Here is a 22,275-nt window from a genome sequence, read left to right on the forward strand (position 1 = left end):
CTAGACAGCGGGCTTGGGAGGTAGGGCGGATGGTAGTGTTTTCGATAGTGACGTGCAGATCTGGGAGGGGTGCAGCTGTGCGGGGTGGGAATATTAGAAGCTCAGTCTTGTCCAAATTAAGCTTCAGGTACCTGGCAGCCATCCAGGAGGAAATGGATGTAAGGCAGGCAGAGACTTTGTCCATGGTAGAGGAGGAGAGATCTGGGGTGTGGAGATATATCTGGGTGTCATCGGCATACAGATGGTAATTGAAACCCATGGAGGAGATGATTTTGCCAATTGAGGCAGTATAGAGTGAGAACAGTAGTGGTCCTAGGACGGAACCTTGAGGAACACCAACTGAGAGGGCTGTAGGAGTGGATGAGGAGCCATTGAAAAATGTTGTGACAAGAATTCTTGTCACATTAAGTTTCATATTTTATGAGTGCTTGTTATGCTTCAAAATAGGGACTACTACAAGTGGCCATTATGAAGGTAGTCGTATGGCCTGCAGACAGTAGGCTCGCAAGCATCTATGATTTGACTACCATCTGTAGATTACCTCATAGACACTGCACAGCAATGTCTGCTCATAAAGTTGACAAACTTTGCTCAACGCTGATCTAGTGCTGCATGTATGGGATTCTGCAGCAGGGGAGGACTGGGACCTTTTGGCCTGCGGGGAAAACAAATCGTAGAGGCCCTTTCAGGTCTCGGCAGCCCCATGAATGCCCTATGTAAGGCAGTCTGCCTTTTAACTCTAGGCCACACTACTACTACCAAAAAGCGTTTTGGCCCCATACACCAGAATTTCATAGCCATTATACTTCTAAATTAAATATTTAAGTAGCCATTTGAGGTAAGAAAAAAAAGCCAGTTCATGTGTGTCCTTTCCGCAAAAATTTAGTAGCCATTCATCCAGATACAACAGCTAGGTAGCCACAATATAAAAGATTAAAAGTAGTCATGCGCCCCTAGATATCCCAGTTTGAAGTGTTAGGTGTCCTGTGTTTGCCCCAGATTATTAGGAAGCCTTGAATGACTGCCCTTACCCAGATAGTATTAGGTAGCTATTAGTGTCCTGGCCTATATATTTTTATTGGGTAGCTAGATATGTTTGCAAATTCTACCTCTTGTCTGCCTACACTAACCTTTCCCACCTCCTCTGCCTCACACTTGCTTTTCCCGTGGCCTCTGCCTAAGGCCTGGTTCACACTACAAATCACAATCAACGAACTAACTATCCAATCTGGCAGACAATCTTTTCCAATTGCACGATCGATCATTACCAATCAATTATAGTGATTATATTAGAAAACCCTGACACATAAAATTGCACAGCATGTACTATCCCCATAAACTGCCAGCAGGTGCAGGCAGTCTATTGTAGGCGACGTGTACATTAAACTAAATGTAGTACACTAAATGCACAACGTGAATAGAAGTGTGTGGTCCCTTCCTTTAGTTACGTACACACATGCGAGAATTGTCTCCCATCGGGATCAGGAAACGATCCTTCGGGTGACAATTTGGGGAACAATGCTGTACAGACACATCCCTAGTCTTGAGGCTAGCAATGTGTTGTTGCTATAGAGAGGGGCAGAGGGACAATGATCATATATGATGGAGCAGCTTCAATCGGTCACCAGGTTGATAATAGCATTGTGATTGGTAATGCTCAGGCATCGGGGGGTTTTAAGGATCCGTCCAGGGACCATTAAAGATTTAACAGGACGTATCCTTAAAGGGAAGGTCCGAGGAACTAAAAAAAAAAAAGAAACCCACTTACCTGGGGCTTCCTCCAGCCCCTGGCAGTCGACCAGTGCCCTCACCGCAGCTCCGATGGCTCCTGGTCCCCTTAGGTGTGGATGCCGACCCGTCGGCATCTTCCTGCGCTCCAGCGTGCGGCTCACTCCGATCTGTTCTGCGCAGGCACAGAACTACTGCGCCTGCGTAGTACGGTCCGAATGATGTCAGCACGACAATGAGAGCCGCTTGCGCAGGTGCAGTGGACATCTTACGCTGGTGTGGACCCCGGGCCACCAGCGGGGAGCGGAGCTGCGGCGAGGGCACAGGACGACTGGCAAGGGCTAGAGGTAAGTAGATTTTTTTTATTTTTGTTGTTCTTGGGTGTGTCCTTTAACAACCCACTATGCCTGAGCAATATCCATCATCGGCTGCTGTACACATGACTTAACAATCGTTGGCTAATATGGTCGGTCTCAGCTGTTGCAGCCGATGGTTACTGCATGTGTGTGTAAGTAACTTTACTGTGTTTCAGGTGCAAAGTTCAGCAGCCCTAACGTGTGTATATATATATAGTGCGTGTTTTTGTAATGGGTGCATGTGTATGTAGTGTGCAAGTGGTGTGGGTGCTTGTAGTGGCTGTGTAGAGTATGTCTGTGCAGAGTGCGTGGTATACCTTACAAGCTGCCTGCCTCTGGTTTTCATAGAAGATCCTTGCTGTTTCTGGAAACCTGGCTGCAGGTTACATAGGGCGTCGTTTTACTAACTTCTGCCAGCTGCTAAGAAGCAGCTAGCGAATGGCCATCAGCCTCTTCTCACTTCATAGCTTTACTTCAGCAACCGTCTCTATTCCCACTGTATCCGATGGGGAGGGGGGAGAGGGGGACTAATACAGGCCTGACCAGGATAAGCTCACTTCAACTTCACTGCACTTCAGGTCAGGCAGAGCCAGTGTTGTGTCTGATTACGCTGCCTGTGGATTTGCGCTGCCCCGCATGCGCAGTAGGAGACTGTGCGGTCACATTTCCTATTTCATAATGCTGCTGATGGTAACATAATAAATATCTCCGCTTCCACACATCCTACACTCCTCAAATTTTCAGGGTAGGGAGGGGATCCCCCAAACTGCCTCTATACCAAATTGCAGCCCCCGAGCCCCACTGGTTCCTGAGATAGGTTTCTCTAATCTATCTCCTGAACCAGCGGGGCTCGGGGGCTGCAATTTGGCATATAGGTAGTTCGGGGGATCCTCTCCCTTCCCTGAAAATTTGAGGAGTGTAGGATGTGTGGAAGCTGAGATATTTATTATGTTACCATTAGCAGCATAATTAACTTCACACTGCGCATGTGTGCTACTCAGTGTGGAGGGGAGCTTCCGGGCAGCGCGATCAGACATTACACCGGCAGAGACAGTAACTAAACTGCGTGTACAGCAGAGAGATTACCATCAGCGCAGTCCTGTGCAGAGCAGTCACATAGAAGTGCATTATATGGGGGTGATTCATTATCACAAATAAACTTTGGGCACTGGGCAGCAGATTCACAGCAACTCAGCAAGCAGCAAAGTGATGACAACAACAAGTACAAAAACAACATTTATAAAAACCCGACCTCCTCTCCTCCTGCCTCCTCCACAGTTTAGCTAGTCTGTGTCTCCCTCTCCCAGCCAGGACTATATCTCTCCGACTCCTCCAGCCAGCCAGTCCAACAGAAGGCTCACTCTGGAGTGAGCTGAGCGGCAATGGCTTCTAGTGTTGTCCGGATCATGAACGATTCGGATCTTTGAAAATGAGTGATTCGGATCGCAAAAGGGGCGGGGCCAGGAGCGACACGCCCCCTCTCAGCGGGCAGCGGGGTCATGGAAGCAGAGCTGAGATGGATCGCTCTGTTGGATGGGAGCCAGCCTTGCAGGGAGACAGGTAGATGAGAGAGAGGGGACATGGGTGCCACTGCCAGATATGTGTAGAGCACACATACTGGCTATAACGTGCTGCTGATTATAGGCCGTCTGTTCCGTAGTTGTGCACAGTGAACACATTGGAAGCTTTTGGCTCAGCTCAGCACAGCTCAGTAACTTTGCAGGCACTGTGATTGCAGGGCAATATGATCCTCCTGCACTGCTCTAAACAGCAGCACTTTACTTCTGGGAATGCTTTGGGGAATGCTTTCTTTCACTGTGCGACGTTTCAAAGTACACAGATGAGCATATAGGTGAAGTACATGTAAAGCATATGATTGCAGCATGTGGGTATTGTGTGCAAACAAACATTTCTGCTCTCTGCTCTTCCCTCCTCCCATCTCTGTCCACTCCCTGCCCTCTGTCCATCTTTTCCCCTTCTCTGTGTGTCCACCCCCCTCCCCTTCTCCTGTCCACAGCAGGGAAAGACCTGTCCTGCTATTCATTTCACCCCCGAATGCTTCGGTAGTAAAATGATCTGAGATTCGGATCAAAGATCCGGATCTTTTCAATGATCCGATTCGAATCATCCGGATTATTGAAAAGATCCGAACTTCCCATCTCTAATGGCTTCAGGCTGGGGGCGGAGTCAAGTTCCGAACCAAATATCAGCAATCGTTATTGGTAGAATGCTGGATGGCTGAACCGTGCAGTAACCGTATGAAGTAGTTCTAAAGGCATCTTAAACAGGAAAACATTGTTTTGCTTGTATGAGCCAAAACTAACTTGCATAGTCAACAATTATATGGTTAAATAACCAGTACTGTAAATCATGTTGTGCATTGAGCACAATGCCTAATGCTTGTAGATTTTATACCCCAGCTTCTGTTCCTTGTTATTTCACAGCACTGGTAACACTTGGGATGGGGAGATTTTGCTTTTTTTTAATAACTAAACTGCAAAATTTTCTTGTTTAATTTTCTATAAAGACGTGTTCATGAATCAAAGATATTTTCTGTACATTAAATAATTCTATCTTGAAGAGTAAATTTCAGAGACAAACAAATGTATTTTATGTCTCTGATTGAATAGTTCATCCGGCTGCTGTCCGCATTTGTAAATCCTGTTAAGTAATCTGCTAGGAAAACCTGCTCTGCATATCAGTATGTGTCAGATTAATCATGACAACCCTTGTTTTGGCACCCTTCTGTGTGTGAACCAAGAAATAAATGCCGGTATATGTTTCCGTTTGGATTAGGGCTTGCGAACACTGCAGAAATTCTAGTAGAAAAAAACAATATATATTACGTAGTTTGGTTATGCAATTTTGTTTTCCAAGGTGTTATTACTGCTTTTTCCCACAATTAACTAACTGTAACCAATGTTTGTAAAGGACAACTATCGTGAACAATTTTAAAATTTAAAATACATACATATACATTTTTACCAGAGTAAAATGCACTATAAATTACTTTTTTACTATGTAGCTGTCACTTACAGTAGGTAATTAAAATCTAACACGTTTTGGACTAGTCCATTATTATTATTATTATTATTTAGTAGTATATAGAGCTGCAGAACTTTACAGAGTATATAGACTTCTGAGCCAAAAAGTCCTTATTTTTTAGAACCATGGAATGACATCCCTGTCAAATATATATTTTTTTTAGTATGGACAAAGTAGATTAGTATTCTCTCATCCCAAATAGATAGATTATTAGTGTCAATTTTTGGGATTTTAACAGGGATAGATTTCAAAATAGGTTATATTTAAAATGTACACATAACCAGAAGAAACCACAAAGTACGCATTTATCTATTATACATAATACATTATGAGACACTTATACTGTGTATAAGTCCCATATAATTTCCTAACATCAATAATGTGCAAGGATCACAGAATAACTCCCTATTTTTGGAGAAAGTGGGATCCGCCTATAACCGTAGTGGAGGATTGCCCATATAGGGAGTAAGTGTCTATATCTTATATCCATGTCATATCTAAAACCAAATCTTAGAGCACTAGCAATTTAGGGCCGAGATTGGTTAGACCTTGACGTGTTCCATGAACCATGCACAGATAGCGTTCACTTCTTCAGGAGCATTTCCCGGCTTTTTTTAATTTTTTTTTATTGTTGTTGGAAATACCAATTCTGGGAATAAATAAAAAACATAAGGATCAATCTGGAATGAGGATGAAACCTGGGGAAAACCAGAAGAAACTAAAAATAAAGAAATACAGAATATAGTCTTGCCACTAATTGTCCCTCAGAGGGACTCACAATCTAGTCCCTAACACAGTCATATGCCACTGTAGCCTAAGGCCAATTTTAGGGGGAAAGGCAATTAACTTATCTGTATGTTTTGGGGGTGTGGGAGGAAATCTGAGTGCCCAGAGGAAACCCATGCAGACGCGAGTAGAGCATACAAGCAGTGCCCAAACCAACTATCCCGCAACACCCTGCATTGTCACAGGCACTCACTTGCCTCTGATAGCATCCTGCATTGGTTCAGAGACTAAAGTGAAGTCCCCTACAGGAGAAAAAATAAGACCTCCTATTCTCTCTGTCATTAAGCATTTATTAAAACAGATGACAGGAAATAGCATGTAGAGTTTGTCTACACAAGACAATATTCACTCCCTTGCTGTGGCAAACATAACAGAACAGGATGCCCGGGCACTTTCAATAGGGAATTTTTATTTGCAACACTAGTAAATGACACCTCTGTAAATTAGTACTTATTGGCACAATTATTCCTATGAGTGAGAAGTTCTTGCCTCGCCACCCCCTGTGCTGTCCCCCCAATGTAAAATGTGCCACGGGTGTTCAGGCATGAATACTTTACCTGATGGTGTCCGCCACTATCTCTGCTTTCTTCCTCACGCACACGCGCCCCACGTGGTTGCTGACAAATTGCACTTGGGCGCGTGTGACATCACACGTGCCCACGTTACGCCAGCAACCATATGGGGCGCATGTATGAAGAAGAGGGTGGAGACAGCAACGGACACCACTACCAGTGTAGTGAACAGAGATTTCCAATAGATTTGAGCAAGACTGTAAATCTGTGCAGCCGCCTAAGCCTGCCAGGCCTCCAGGTCACCCCATGTATTGTGTACCTCCCCTCGCCCCCACCCGTGATGTGAGTGAGGATGTGGTGCTTAGTTCACCTGTCCGCTGGCGCGGCCCACCTGTGTCCCATGTCTTCTCTCTATTGTCGCTGGGGGCTACTGTACCCTATGACCCGATGGTACGTGTGTGACCTCTGACATTCTGTCAGCGTAAGCTAAAACCACTTCCACACTCACCACGGGCCCGGGGGTACTCAATAGACATGGGGAGACTGGCCAAGGGGCCATTGGTCATTGGAAAATCGAATGTTGCTACTACCACACACCCGACCAAGCCTTTGTTGAGGAATTTCTTTCCAGCATGATGGATCAACTCTTTTTGATAGATTTTTGCCAGAAATCAATCAAAATTATGATCAAGCATCAATCTCTGTCAGATCTGATTATTATGATCAAATCTGCCGGATATCAGTGCATCAAATTAGGTAATGTATAGGGACCTTTACTTAGTCTAGCATTATCAATGGAATTGGTGTTTAAAGATGCAAGTCAAAAAGGACAACTGTAACAAGAGGGATATGGAGGTTGCCATATTTATTTCCTTTTAAGCAATACCAGTTGCTTGGCTGTCCTGATGATCCTCTGGCTTTAATACTTTTAGCCATAATCCCTGAACAAGCATGCAGCAGATCAGATGTTTCTGACATTATTGTCAGATCTGACAAAAATTAGCTGCATGCTTGTTTCTGGTGTTATTCAGACACTACTGCAGCCTAATAGATCCGCAGGGCTGCTAGGCTGCTGAACAAGCATATGGCTAATCCAGTAAAACCTAAGTCAGCTGACTCAGAGTACCTGATCTGCTGCATGCTTGTTCAGGATCTATGGCTAAAAGAATTAGATACACAGGATGAGGAGGACTGTCAGGCAACTGGTATTGTTTAAAAGGAAAGAAATATGGCAGCCTCCGTAGCCTTCTTGCTACAGCTGTATAAACCTTCAGTACTTATTCAATACGGAAATGAAAAAAGCACCATAGACCGGTGTACAGACACCCACTGGATAGCCATACATCTGGAATAAGGATGACAGAACCCCAGAAGCTGCATTCTTATAATTAAGTTAATATTTGCAGCCTCCATATTTCTGTTGTGATAGGATGCCTTTAAGATGAGAAACATGGATGGCGAGACAGAATTCCATAAATGAATATAGTAAGTTAAAGATTTACAAGTGGCAACTGTCTATAATTTCATGATTATGGAGGTGAACATGCACTTAGATGTTGTACAGCTGATATTGATAATAGCTTGGACTTTGTTTGGACAGATAAGATTTCTTTTTTTAGTAAAGGAAATATGCAGCCAGAATGCTCTTATGTAACCTGGTGGTTTGGTTGTTCCCCAGACCTGATGGACAGGACAGTTAGTGATATAAAGGTGCCCGCACATAAAATGACTGTCATCTGACCTGGCTCTTTTCAGATGGATCAACTGATATTTAGGAGGCCCATTTTCAGATGGATCGGTCAGGGATCCTGTTGATCTTGGCACTGAGGGAAAATGTGGGGCTTCTCAGGGATGCAGAAGTTAAAGAGAAATCGTAACCAAGAATTGAACTTCATCCCAATCAGTAGCTGATACCCCCTTTCCCATGAGAAATCTTTTCCTTTTCACAAATTGATCATCAGGGGGCTCTGTATGGCTGATATTGTGGTGAAACCCCTCCCACAGTGTGATGTCAGGACCATGGTTCTGGCATCAGACTGTGGGAGCCTTGTTGCATTGTGGGAAATAACAGCTGTTTACAGCTGTTTCCAACTGCCAAAGAAGCGAGCAGCATCTCCTTCCACTGACATCACCTGCCAGCAGTAAAAATGTCACCATGTGATAAATGTCAGAATGTAAATCAGGGAGAGGAAATATTTTACAATGAGCAAACACTGACTAAATAATTTATACATAATTATTGTAAAAATGAAGCACTTTTTATTACATTATTTTCAATGGAGTTTAAGTGACCACTGGTCTTCACCAGAGCGTGACTGGTCTTCCCAGAAGTGATAGTGGGTTACTTTGCTGCAAATGGCCACAAAGTCATGACCCCCAGGGTTATCCCCACCAGCAGTGAGAGGAACGGCCAGGGGGAGGGGAGGCATAGTATAGAGAGGGACAATGGTAATAGGTAAAGACACGACTGACAATCCTGTACAGGGTTACAGGACTTACTAACAGGCCAAAGTAAGAGGATCAAGGCTAGTGTTTGAAAGTACAACAGCAAAAAAGGACAGGTTGCTGGCTGAACTTTTCGGCAGGCAGGACAGGATAACAATACTGACAATCTAGCAGGGCAGGGTACAGACTGAACTAGCAGGCAAGACAGGGCAATGACAGGTTGCAGATTGGACTGGCAGGTAGGATATGGTAGCAGGACTGACTGGCTGGCAGAACAGGAATAGTTTGCAGACTGGACTGGCAGGTAGCATGTGTAACTGGAGTAGGACAGGGTAATTAGGAGCTAGGTATAGTGTGAATGACATGCTGGATTTGTGCTGCTGTTGACACTCTTAAGCTGACAGATGGACTTAGGCACAGGAGGGATGGTGTCCTGGGCACAGAAGGGATGGTGTCCTGGGCACAGAAGGGATGGTGTCCTGGGCACAGGAGGGATGGTGTCCTGGGCACAGGAGGGATGGTGTCCTGGGCACAGGAGGAATGGTGTTATGGGCACAGGAAGGATGGTGTTCTGGGCACAAGAGTGTTGGTGTTCTGGCAGACACCAGGAGCAGATTGATTAGACAATTGTGCCAACAGTCATTCAGGCTAGTTTTATACCTGGGTAAACCGTTGCAGTGCGATGCTCTGCCCCATCACTCTGCAAAAAAACTAGATTGATATGACCCTGTGGCAGAGTGTGCTGACAATGTCATATGCATAGCTCCACCCCTCGCACGCCCCCTGCACACCCTTCACCGGCCCTCGCCCAGTGACGTAACACTAACTATTGTTATTGTTTTTTTTACAGATAAATACAATTGTCTTTGCAATTTTGTCACTCCATACAAGACACATGAGTGGTCTAGATAACTTATGTGTCAGAAAAGAGGGTGGTTAGATTATCTCTGCAAAAAGATCCTCACCTTTATGTCTGTAGCTGAACATTAATAAAGGTAACCTGAGATGAGAAGGTTATAGAGGCTGACATATTTATTTCTTTTTAAACTATTAAAATTGCCTGGCTGTCCCGTGGATCTTCTGTCTCCAATGTTTTTAGCCATAGACCTAGAAAAAGCATGTGCAGATCAGGTGCGCTGACTAAGGTTTGACTAGATTAGCTGCATGCTTGTTTCTGGTGTGTTATGCAGCCACTACTGATGCCAGAAAGATCAGCAGGACTGCCAGGCAACTGGTATTTTAAAAAAAAAGAAACAAATATGGCAGCCTTCATATGCCCCTCACTTCAGGTTCACGTTAAAGATTGCAGAAATAGCCACAGTCATGCCATATTACATTTACGCAGGCAGCCGCTCAGTGTTTCATGGGATATAGCTGACACCAACAGCATCTAAAGTATGCAGAGTCATGAAGCCAAATTTATGTTCCTGTTCTGTTTTGCATAATCCAACCAATATCTAATGTCTATGGACATACTAATGCAAAAAGCCAGTCCTGCACACATACTTAAAAGCCAACCTCAAGTTAAAATAAAATATTGAGATGAACAATTGTATCTGTAAAGCAGGGGCGTTTTTAGGCATAGGCATTACAGGCCACTGCCTGGAGTGCCACTGGTCCTGGGGGGGGGGGGGGGGGGGAGGGCGCCATGCCATGCCATGCCCCTGACTAAGCCCCACTCCAGAATGAAGTCATGCCTCCCACAGGTGTTTGAACCTCCTTCTGTCCCTTTGTGACTCCTTCTGTCTTTTTTGCCACCTTCAGTCCCCCTGTGATCCTCTGTCCCCCTGTGCCTCCTTCTGTCTCCTTTTGTGCCTCCTTCTGTCTTCTTATCTGTATTATGCATCCACCCTATACGGCACATATATTCTCTAGCGTGCAGTGTTTTTGTTTCGTGGGGGGGGGGGGGGGGGGGGGGGGTGACACGGACTTCTTGCCTGGAGTGACAAAAAAGCTAGAAACTCCCATCTGTAATCCTAAAAAGGTCTTTCCTGGAATCTCATAGTCTTGTTTTGTATTTAAATGTTAAAATCAAAACTGTATTGTTATTTAGCTCCTATAAAGATATATCTTGAACTTCTCATATGTTTCCGGCACTCATGTGCGATTCTCAGCCACAGAGCGATTTTAGCACTGGTAGTGCGATTGGGGGAAATACAGTAGCAAGAAAAAGTATGTGAACCCTTTGGAAAATGAAAATCCGATCACATTTCATGACCAATTTGTGCTGAAATCCATATAATTACAAAGGGTTCACATACTTTTTCTTGCTACTGTATACACTGTGATTTGATCGCCAAATTGCTAGTGCTGTGTCTCCCTATGGGAATAATCCACAAGGTAATGATGAGGTTCAGCACACTAGATTCAGAATCAATAAGTTTATTGTCCCAATGTACACAACCATTCATCAACTGACAATCAATTTTAGGGCATCACTGGGTCCCCCTTTGTCAAGACAAAAGATTGTACTCTGTAGGGGCCCAGAAACGAACGTTGGTTTATGAAGGTCTCATGTACATTGGCACAATAAATTCATTAACCCTGAATCTAGTGTGCGGAACCTCATCATTATCTCAGGATTGTTACACATTGGGTCCAACACCTAGCAATTTTTTCAGTGTGAAAGGGCACGTGAGCGTGCTAGCGACAGGCCGGCGACAGCTTCTCTCCAGGTCCCTCCGCGTACACACGCGGAAGAGGGACCAGCGGCGAGACGGAAGCTGTCGCCGACGTTCCTCCTCCCCCCGCCGGAAGCTCCATTTACCTCTATGGAGGTTGCTGTCGCTAGTCCGCGTACTCACGCGGACTAGCGACAGTTGCGGCGGAGGTGCGGCGGCGACTGTTGCCATGCGATTGAAACTTTCAATCGCATGGCGACAAGAGCGACGGGCGACAGTTCGGGGGGCGCGCGCGTGCAACGGCCCATACTCACGGGCGACCTGTCGCCGCAACACGCGCGCGCCGCGTGTTGAGGCGACAAAAGTCCCTCGTGAGTATGGGCCATTAGAGTGCTACAGTGTGATTATATTCCAGCTGTAATGGCCCGTACTCACGGGCTGCAGAAGTGGCCTGTCGCCAGCACACGTGAGTGTGCTAGCGACAGGCCGGCGACACCTTCTCTCCAGGGACCAGTGGCGACACGGAAGCTGTCGCCGACGTTCCTCCTCCCCCGGCCGGAAGCTTCATTCACCTCTATGGAGGTTGCTGTCGCTAGTCCGCGTACTCACGCGGACTAGCGACAGTTGCGGAGGTGCGGTGGCGACTGTTGCCATGCGATTGAAACTTTCAATCGCATGGCGACAAGAGCGGCGGGCGACAGTTCGGGGTGCGCGCGCGTGCGACGGCCCATACTCACGGGCGACCTGTCGCCTCAACACGCGCGCGCCGCGTGTTGAGGCGACAAAAGTCCCTCGTGAGTATGGGCCATTAAAGTGTTGGCCAGGTTTGACTCTGCTAGTTACATGCTTTTGGGTGAGTGACTCAGACACTGCTGAAGCAAGAGATCAGCGTGAAAGCCAGGCAGCAGATGTTTTTTTAAAAGTGATTTAAGGCGGCAGCCTCCATGTTTCTCTTACTACAGTTTATCTTAATATCTGTAAATTAACAGAGGATGGCGGTTCTGTACTCTCTCCTGAACCATAAAATGACATTTCCTGCATTATATAAATTCTCACTTTCTTTCTAACTTTAATTTTTTCAGGTAGTCCAGAAATATTTGTCAGGGGGATTGTGTGGCTACGACCGAGAAGGCTCCCCTGTTTGGTATGATGTCATCGGGCCTCTGGACCCCAAAGGACTGCTGTTTTCTGCCTCCAAACAAGATCTCATAAAGACAAAAATGAGGGACTGTGAGCGCATGCATGTGGAATGCCGTGCAGAGAGTGAGAAGGTGACCACCCAAAATCATACAATAAAGTGTTCTCAAGAGTAATGGGGTTTTCTGTTTAAAGAGAACCCGAGGTGGCCTTGTATTACGTAAGTGGGGCACAGAGGCTGGTTGGGCACACTAACACCAGCCTCTGTTGCCCCATCGTGTGTGTCAAAGACCCCCCTGCTCGCCGCTAAACTCCCCGCAGTGCTGGCGACACGCAGCGCGTCGCCAGCACAATGTTTACTCTATCGCTGTCTGTCAGCGCCGCTCCCACGCCTCCTCCGCATCGCCGCTACCCGCCCTCGTCCCTTCCCTCCAATCAGCGGGAGGGAAGGGACGAGGGCGGGTAGCGGCGATGCGGAGGAGGCGGCGGAGCGGCGCTGACAGACAGCGCTAGAGTAAACATTGTGCTGGCGACACGCTGCGTGTCGCCAGCTCTGCGGGGGTATAGCGGCGAGCAGGGGGGTCTTTGACACACACGATGGGGCAACAGAGGCTGGTGTTAGTGTGCCCAACCAGCCTCTGTGCCCCACTTACGTAATACAAGGCCACCTCGGGTTCTCTTTAAGAGCAGACATTGTCCCCATTTCCTTCACTCCAGGACACTAAGGGCTCGATTCACAAAATCGTGATAACTGCTATCACAGCAGTTATCACGCGATCTGCCGCACGGTGGTTTGCACGTGTAAAGGATTACTCCGCGTGATAAACGAATGTTTGCGCGCTATTACGCGCGTGATCGTGTGCAAACTTTCGTCTATCACGTGGGGTAATCCTTTACGCGTGCGGCAGATTGCATGATTACTGCTGTGATATCAGTTATCAGGATTTTGGGAATCGAGCACTAAGGCCCCGTTTGCACTTAATCAGTTGGTATGCATTAGTGTGCGTTGGTATGCGTTTTTTCCATAGCAGTGCATTGGGAAGAAGATTTTAGTTAAAACGCGTAAGTGTGAAAGGTGCCATTTGAAAATCAGTTTTCTTTCCGTTTTAACTGAGAGCAACTGATTAAGTGTAAAAGGGCCCTAAGAGTGGAGCTCATTAATCCTGATACTAGAGTCACAAACCTCTACTTTACTACATAAAAAAACCCACTACCTAGTTAGCGCCCATCACTGCCTGTGTAGGCTTCTGAGACTTTAGCTATATAGAGATATAGGCACAGTGTGTGAGACGTGGTAAATCATTACCTGGTCACAGAGGTGTAACTTCAAATCATGGGGCCCCAGCAAAACTTTGATGGGGCGCTCTTCATGTTCACAACCATTTCCTTGCCTCCCCTTGGTGACCCTCACAGCCTGGGGGTCCATCATACAAGGGTCATAAAACAAGTGTGGCCATCAGGATCGTCACACCCATAACCAGTGTAGCCACAAAAACATCTGATCTAGAGTATCAAAGAAAGGTTACTAACCCACTCCACTAGCTTGTCCCTTCTGTTAAGTCAAAGTTTCAGGTTGCAACTGATAAGATGAAGTCAGCAAAAACATGTTCTGTCTACTGGCACACAATAAATGTAATTGGTCAGTGGTATTGTTCGGTGAAGACATGCTTGACATTGGAGAACCAAAGGCAGGTGCAACTTTTACAGGGGAAACCAAAACCTGCATGTTATGTTGCTGTTGTATTTACTGCTTAGTACCATTGCCTTCATTTCACAGGGTAGCTGGAAAGCTGCATGTAGCTAAAGCTCAAAGATTTTTTTTTCTGTATTTTTTTGTAGTCGGGTAAAAGAGTTGAAGAAGTTGTGATGATCTATGATGTGGAAGGCTTGGGACTGAAACATCTGTGGAAGCCAGGAGTGGATTTGTATGGAGAGGTAAGAGGAAATCCCAATAATGTTTCTACGAAATGTAAAATGAGCAAGTCATTATATCATTATCAATTAAGCAGATAAAAGTCCTGGAGTAGATTTGAGGTGTGTGGTTCTTGCATGTGGAAAATAATGATGTGAACATTCAACATGCGGTCAAAAGAGCTCTCCTTACAGGTGAAAGAAACCATGCTCAAGCTGCGAAAACGGAAAAAAAACCATTCAAGCAATTGCTACAGATTGCACTGGTGAACTCCGCAATGCAAAAAGACCTGAACATCCACGGAAGACAACAACGGTGGATGACTGCAGTATCATTTCCATGGTAAAGAGAAATCCCTTCACAACAGCCAACCAAGTGAAGAACACTCTTGTGGGGGTAGGCGTATTGATAGTGAAGTCTACTATAAAGAGAAGACTGCATGAAAGTAAATACAGAGGGTGCACTGCAAGGTGCAAGCCACTCATAAGCCTCAAGAATAGAAAAGCTAGATTGGACTTTGCTAAAGAACATTAAAAAAAGCCAGAACAGCTCTCGAAAAACACTATTTGAACAGATGAAATCAAGATTAACTTCTATCAGAATGATGGCAAGAAAAAAAAATGGAGAAGGCGTGGAACAGCTCATTATCCGAAGCATACCACATTATCTGTAAAACACGGTGGAGGCAGTGTGATGGCTGGGGTGTGCATGGCTGCCAGTGGCATTGAACCAGTAGTGTTTATTGATGATGTAATGCAGAACAGAAGCAGCCAAATGAATTCTAAGGTGTTCAGAGACATACTGTCTGCTCAAATCCAGCTAAATGCAGTCAAATTGATTGTACGGTGTTTCATGATACAGATGGACAATGACACAAAACATACAGCCAAAGCAACCCAGGAGTTTATTATAGCAAAGAATTGGAAAAATCTTGAACGGCCAAGTCAGTCACCTGATCTTAACCCAGTTAAGCATGATTTCACTTGTTGAAGAATGAACTTTGGACAGGAACAATAATATTTTTATAGTGTTTTCTCCCTGTGGACTCAAAGCACGGTGACCTGCGCTACACAGTCTCAAAGGCTTGGGAAAAGAGGTGGGTTTTTAGTCTTTTCTTAAAGCTGTCCAGAGAAGGAGCCTCTCGCACTGACTGTGGAAGGGAGTTCCATAGAGTCGGTGCTGCATAGGAAAAGGCCCGAGTACCAAATGTTAAGCATAGCCTGGGAATAGCCAGCTTCATCTTGCAGAGTGGAGGGTGTGGAGGGGGCATAAGGTTCCAATAGATCCGCTATGTATTTGGGCCCCATGTGGTTTAGAGCCTTGAATGTCAGCAGGCAGATCTTAAAATGGATTCTCTATTTTACTGGCAACCCGTGAAGAGTTTGCAGTACTGGGGTGATGTGTGAGCTGCAGAACGTATTGGTTAGGAGTCTGGCTGCTGCATTCTGAACTAGTTGTAAGGGGCGCAGAACCTTAGCTAGGGATCCGACGAACAGGGCACTGCAGTAGTCCAGGCGGGAGGATACAAATGCATGAACCAGGGCAGGTAGATCTTTAGCTGGGATAAGGTGTTTGATTTTCATTATATTTCTCAGATGGAAGAAGGAAGACTTGATGACAGCTGATACGTGCTGTCTGAGTGTTAGCTTTCCATCCAGGATCACCCCAAGGTTTCGCACAGAGTCTTTATACTGTACGGTATCTCCTCCACTTGCTTGTTTGAAGTGGGGAGAGTTGTGGACTTTATACATCATGTGTGGCCTGCCTACCACCAACACCTCTGTTTTGTCAGAGTTCAGCCTCATCCAGCTGGTGTTCATCCAATTTTGTAATTCCACTAGACAGGCATTGATGGATACTGATGGGTCTTGAGTGCCACTCCCGTTTGTGGGTCAGAAAGGCCCACAAACAAACAGCAACTGAAAGCCGCTGCAGTAAATGGCTGGCAGAGCAATCATAAGGAGGAATCTCAGCATCTGGTGATGACCATGAGTTCAAGACTTCAGGCTGTTATTGCCAGCAAAGGGTGTTCAACCAAGTATTAGAAATGAACATTTTATTTCCAGTTATTTAATTTCTCAATTTGTTTCAAATTAAATGTGTCCATTTGTACATCACCGTTTGTGAAAAAAGTTTTCTCTCCCAAATATTTATGGACCTAACTGTAGCTTTAAAGTGTACCTGAGAAGGAGAATTAAAAAAATACATACCTGGGGCTTCCTCCAGCCCCCTCCCCAGTTTGTCTGCAGCTGGCCCCGAAAGTCGTCCAGCTGAGCGCGCTCCACTGTCTCGCTCCTGTCGTCGGGAGCATTCTGCGCCTGCACAGTAGTTCTGCGCGGGTACAGGATGCTTGCGGTGATGGGAACGAGACAGGGGAGTGCACTCAGCCGGCATCACATGCGCAGTTGGCTGGAGGAAGCCCCAGGTATGTATATTTTTTATTACGTTCCCATCTCAGATTTACTTTAACCTCTGATTCTATCCATATAAAAGTTGCACTTAGTAGCTAAGCAGCAATGTTCTGAGATACAACACTTGAGCAGAGTTGAATAAGGTTTAAAGTGACCATTAATGGTCCAATTTCTAGCAAAAAATCGTTAAAACGATCAGAAATTCTGATTGGATTGGTTGTAAATAATCTCCATTGATGGGCACAATTGATTACAAACGATTTACAAATAATCGTCCGAATAAATTTTGGTCTAACCAAAATTTGGATTTTCTTGTTGGTTGTGATAGATAGGAATCAAAGATTGGTTCGCTGGTAGTGAAGGATTTTTCTTCCTATTAGAATTATCTGAACGCTCAAACGATTTTCCGCTAGAAATTGGATCATTGGTGGCCACCTTTATAGTTGAGTAATCGAAATTACAAGTACATCTTGCTGCCCAAAGCAGAGGGGGGGGGTTAATTTACCCATGTCTCCACCTATAGTCGATGTGCTCCAGGTCGCGTACTCTCGCATTCCATGTCACTTCCATACTTTCTCCTTCACACCTGGAAGCATGGGAGTGACGTGGAACACGAGTTCATGCAACATGGAGCATATTGTCTATAGGCGGCGACATGGGTAAGTTAACCCCCCATGCCACAGCCAGCAAGTTGTACTTTTGATCAGGGCTGGGGAGTCAGAGTCGGAGTCGGGGCAATTTTGGGCAGTCTGAGTTGAAGTCGGAGTCGTGGTTTCAGAAACTGATAGTCGGAGTCGGGAGTTGGAGTTGCATGATTTTTGTACAAAATCCACAGCCCTGTTAAGTATTAGACTAAGGAGTCGGAGTCGAGGAGTCGGAGTCTGAGCAATTTTGGGTACCCGGAGTCAGAGTTTGAGTCGGAGTCATGGTTTCAGAAACTGAGGAGTCGGAGTTGGAATCGGATGATTTTTGTACCGACTCCACAGCCCTGCTTTTGATTACAAGCAGCGTAGCTCACACATAGTCTTGAGTACAGCAGCCGTGCAAACAGGTGATATTAAGTATTAAGTCACTGGCCCATATGCAATTCACTTTTTAACCTGAGTTTTCACCTAGTAGATAATTTGTCACCTTCTATTAAAAATAACTTTCCAGCAGTTTTCAATTAAAAAAAGTACCCAAATGTAAATGAAAAAGTGATATCAAAATTATTTTGAGCATTTTCTTGCTTTCTGGTGGCTTAAAAAGCATTTTATCGACAAATTTAAAAATATCACCTAGGTCTAGGAGATAACTCAGGTGAAAAAGTGAATTGCATATGGGCCACTGTAGGGTCTCAGGTATCCCAAACATTTTATAAAGCTAAACTTTTGTTTCAACTTTATGCCTGTATGTAGCTTGATCTGATAAGTAAGCTTAGATAGCTTGGCATTAACTGGTATGTTATCTGTAAATTACATTTCAGGTGCTAAGTATGTTTGAAGATAACTACCCAGAAGCTTTAAAGAGGCTCTTTGTAATTAAAGGTAAGGACCATAGGACCTTTTACAAATCAAAATAAAGGAGGAAAAATATATATTTCTCTGACCTACAGTGGCAAAAATGAATCCTTAGAATTATTACTGCAAATAGGTGCAGTTTTCAGGCTGGATATCCGCTTTAAGAACAGGGACCCAGCAAAGTCTGATCATTCATACAACACATTTATGGATGTGTATCATTGCTTGAACTAGGCAGTGAGGTTTTTATTAATTGTAAGATGGAATGCTTAAAGTCCTAGTTTAAGTGAATTGAGCACCTGTAGTTTCATTTTTTTAAATGAACCTTCCCATAAAGGAGGTACCTAATAGGGAATAGTTGGTGGTGGTGGTCGGGGGGGGGGGGGTTTGAGGTGAGCAGCATTACTTATCTACAGTGAAGCTGCTCCTGTGGCCCCCCGACCATTATCGGAGGTAACCATCTTCTCCACAGAACGCGCACAGTGCCACATTCTCATTGTTCCGGCACACTATTACAAAACCTCCCCTGTGGAGAGTCTCATTTAAAAACAAAACAAAATTACAGGTGCTTAGTTTGCTTTAAAGTGTACCCGAGGTAAAATAAAGACGACCATTTATACTTACCTGGGGATTCCTCCAGCCCACTATAGGTTGTGGGTTTCATTGGCATTTTCCTAGGACGCTGTGTTGTCCCGCACTCAGCTCCAGTAAATTCTTCAGTCGCCCTCAGTCCCACTCCACTGCACATGCATGGTGCCAGATGCTTGTGACCCCCAATTGCACTCGCCGCGGTCGGGAGTGTCCTGTGCAATTACGGTCTTGGTGTACTGCGCATGCACAGAACACTCTTAGCCATGGAAGCACGATAGCGGGGCACACACGGCCAGGACCCCACATACACAGTGGAATGAAACTGGGGAATTCACCAGAGCTGCATGCGGGACAACGGAGTGGCCATGGAGGATGGCGATGTAAGTATAAATGCTTTTCTATATTTTATCTCAGTTTTCCATTAAGGGACAATTTTTGAAATGTACAGTAATTTCATAAAAATGTAGTCATGAAAAATGGTGTATTTACTACAATTTAGTTAAATCTGTTACAATTCAGGCTGTGAACTGTCAGTGGAGCAGGATCTAATTCTTCACAAAAGTGCTCTATCGGGTTGATGTCAGGGCTCTGTACAGGCCAATCAAGTTCCTTCACACCAAACTGGCTCATCAGTGTCATTATGAGTCTTAATTTGTGTCCTGGTGCGCAGTTATGTTGGAACATTAAAGTGAACCTTTAAAAAATCTACTTAGCAGCACTGAAAAGGCTTGGAGTTTCTTTAACAGTTTCACAGCATCAGAACTTTGTTTTTTTTACCCACGCCTCGTTTTAGCTGCACAGAAGAAAACTGCCCGGGCATTTTTCCCCTGATGCTGTGCAAAGCATGATGGGATTTCTGATGTTGTTTACTGTTGTTGTTGATGTTCTACTGTTTTGGTGCAAATTTTTTTTTTTTTTTTTTTTTAATTTGAGATTTGAAGCCTAGCGCACGCATCTGGGAGGGGTGATCAGGACACAGAAAAGTTGGAACTGTGTCTTATGCTCCCTGTCACCTCCTTTCAACCTTAAAGATGGCTGCCCCCATGAAATCACAAATATTTGCCTGTTCTTTTAACCCTCTTAGCGGTAACCCCGAGCTGAGCTCGGGGTAAGCCGCCGCAGAGGATATCTCAGCCCCTGGTGGGGCGATTCGCCTCATTCAAAGTGCTGTACGCGCAGCTAGCGGCAATCGTCCGCACGCCCCTGCCAGAGCCCTGCGCTGCCCGGACCAATGACTTCCAGGTAGCGCTATGGGCTGGATCGGAGGCGTCTGACGTCAAGGACGTTGGCTGACGTCCTTGACGTCATTCCGTTCGTCGCCATGGCGACAGGAAAAGCCAAACAGGGGAACGCGTTATATACGCATTCCCCTGTTTGCTATTGATGCCGGCGACGATCGCACTAGAGGGACACATGCACCCTCTAGTGTTTCATGTAGCTACCACTCTGGTAGCTTTACATGAAACAAAACAAAAAAATAAAAAAAATGTATTTCTGCCTATTTGGCAGAATTAGAGAACTGCCAAGAAGGTTAAAACAGGGTGGGTAAGAGATTATATTACCTATCTATTTTAATTAACATAACTAATGTAACTTAATGACAGAATGTTTGTTTAGGCTGAAGTTTTCCTTTAAGGGGCCATCCCCAATCTGTCCTGTCCTCACAAAGTTGGGAGCAGGAAATAGTCCAAAATGTCTTGGTATATTAAAGGATCACTACAGCGAAAAACTGTAAAATTTAAAATATGTGCAAACATAGACAAATAAGAAGTACATTTTTTCCAGAGTAAAATGAGCCATACATTACTTTTCTCCTATGTTGCTGTCACTTACAGTAGGTAGTAGAAATCTGACAGAAGTGACAGGTTTTGGACTAGTCCATCTCTTTATAGGGGATTCTCAGGGATATATTTATTTTCAAATGCACTTATTGAATGGAAGTTGCTCTGTCCGACTGCCAAAAAAACTGTGTAGGGAGCAGGGAAGCTGGCCAGCATCATTGTTTAAAGAGACACTGAAGCGAGAATAAATCTCGCTTCAGTGCTTATATTCAGCAGGGGCATGTGTGCCCCTGCTAAAACGCTGCTATCCCGCGGCTAAACGAGGGTCCCTGACCCCCCAACCCCCCCCCCCTGCAAAATCAACGACCAACTTGGTCGTAGATTTTGCTGCTCTTCAGGCAGGGCTAACGGCTGCAGCCCTGCCTCTCAGCGCCGTCTATCAGCGGTGCATCGCCACCTCTCCCTTTTAGCGAAGGAAGACTGAGAGGGGCGGGGGAGAGGCGGAGATACGCGCTGACAGACGCGCAAGAGGCAGGGCTGCGGCGGTTAGCCCTGCCTCTATGCGGAAGAGGGGATGCGCTGTTCAGAGAGGATTTCGGGAGGTAAGGGACCCCCGTTTAGCTGCGGGATAGCGTCGTTTTAGCGGGGGCACACATGTCCCTGCTGACTATGAGGTCTGAAGCGAGATTTATTCTCGCTTTAGACTCTCTTTAAATCCTTTTTGGGGAATACAGTGGGTTGCAAAAGTATTCGGCCCCCTTGAAGTTTTCCACATTTTGTCACATTACTGCCACACATGAATCAATTTTATTGGAATTCGACGTGAAAGACCAATACAAAGTGGTGTACATGTGAGAAGTGGATCGAAAATCATACATCATTCCAAAATTTTTTTACAAATAAATAACTACAAAGAGGGGTGTGCGTAATTATTCGGCCCCCTGAGTCAATACTTTGTAGAACCACCTTTTGCTGCAATTACAGCTGCCAGTCTTTTAGGATATGTCTCTACCAGCTTTGCACATCTAGAGACTGAAATCCTTGCCCATTCTTCTTTGCAAAACAGCTCCAGCTCAGTCAAATTAGATGGACAGCGTTTGTGAACAGCAGTTTTCAGATCTTGTCACAGATTTTCGATTGGATTTAGATCTGGACATTGACTGGGCCATTCTAACACATGGAAATGTTTTGTTTTCAACCATTCCATTGTTGCCCTGGCTTTACGTTTAGGGTCATTGTCCTGCTGGAAGGTGAACCTCCGCCCCAGTCTCAAGTCTTTTGCAGTCTCCAAGAGGTTTTCTTCCAAGTTTGCCCTGTATTTGGCTCCATCCATCTTCCCATCAACTCTGACCAGCTTCCCTGTCCCTGCTGAAGAGATGCAACCCCCGAGCATGATGCTGCCACCACCATATTTGACAGTGGGGATGGTGTGTTCAGAGTGATGTGCAGTG

The 22,275-nt window shown here is 45.3% G+C and overlaps 1 protein-coding gene across 1 annotated transcript in view; it reads left to right on the forward strand.

Annotated features, from left to right (window-relative positions):
* SEC14L2 (SEC14 like lipid binding 2) overlaps positions 1-22,275 on the forward strand; it is a 69,864-nt gene that overhangs the window by 20,017 nt on the left and 27,572 nt on the right. Inside the window, exons 5-7 of the mRNA XM_068240531.1 lie at positions 12,576-12,764; positions 14,470-14,565; positions 18,419-18,479. Of these exons, the coding sequence (XP_068096632.1) occupies positions 12,576-12,764; positions 14,470-14,565; positions 18,419-18,479 (346 nt within the window). The remainder of the gene's footprint in view (positions 1-12,575; positions 12,765-14,469; positions 14,566-18,418; positions 18,480-22,275) is intronic.

Source organism: Hyperolius riggenbachi, chromosome 1, assembly GCF_040937935.1.
Source record: "Hyperolius riggenbachi isolate aHypRig1 chromosome 1, aHypRig1.pri, whole genome shotgun sequence".
Taxonomy (NCBI): domain Eukaryota; kingdom Metazoa; phylum Chordata; class Amphibia; order Anura; family Hyperoliidae; genus Hyperolius; species Hyperolius riggenbachi.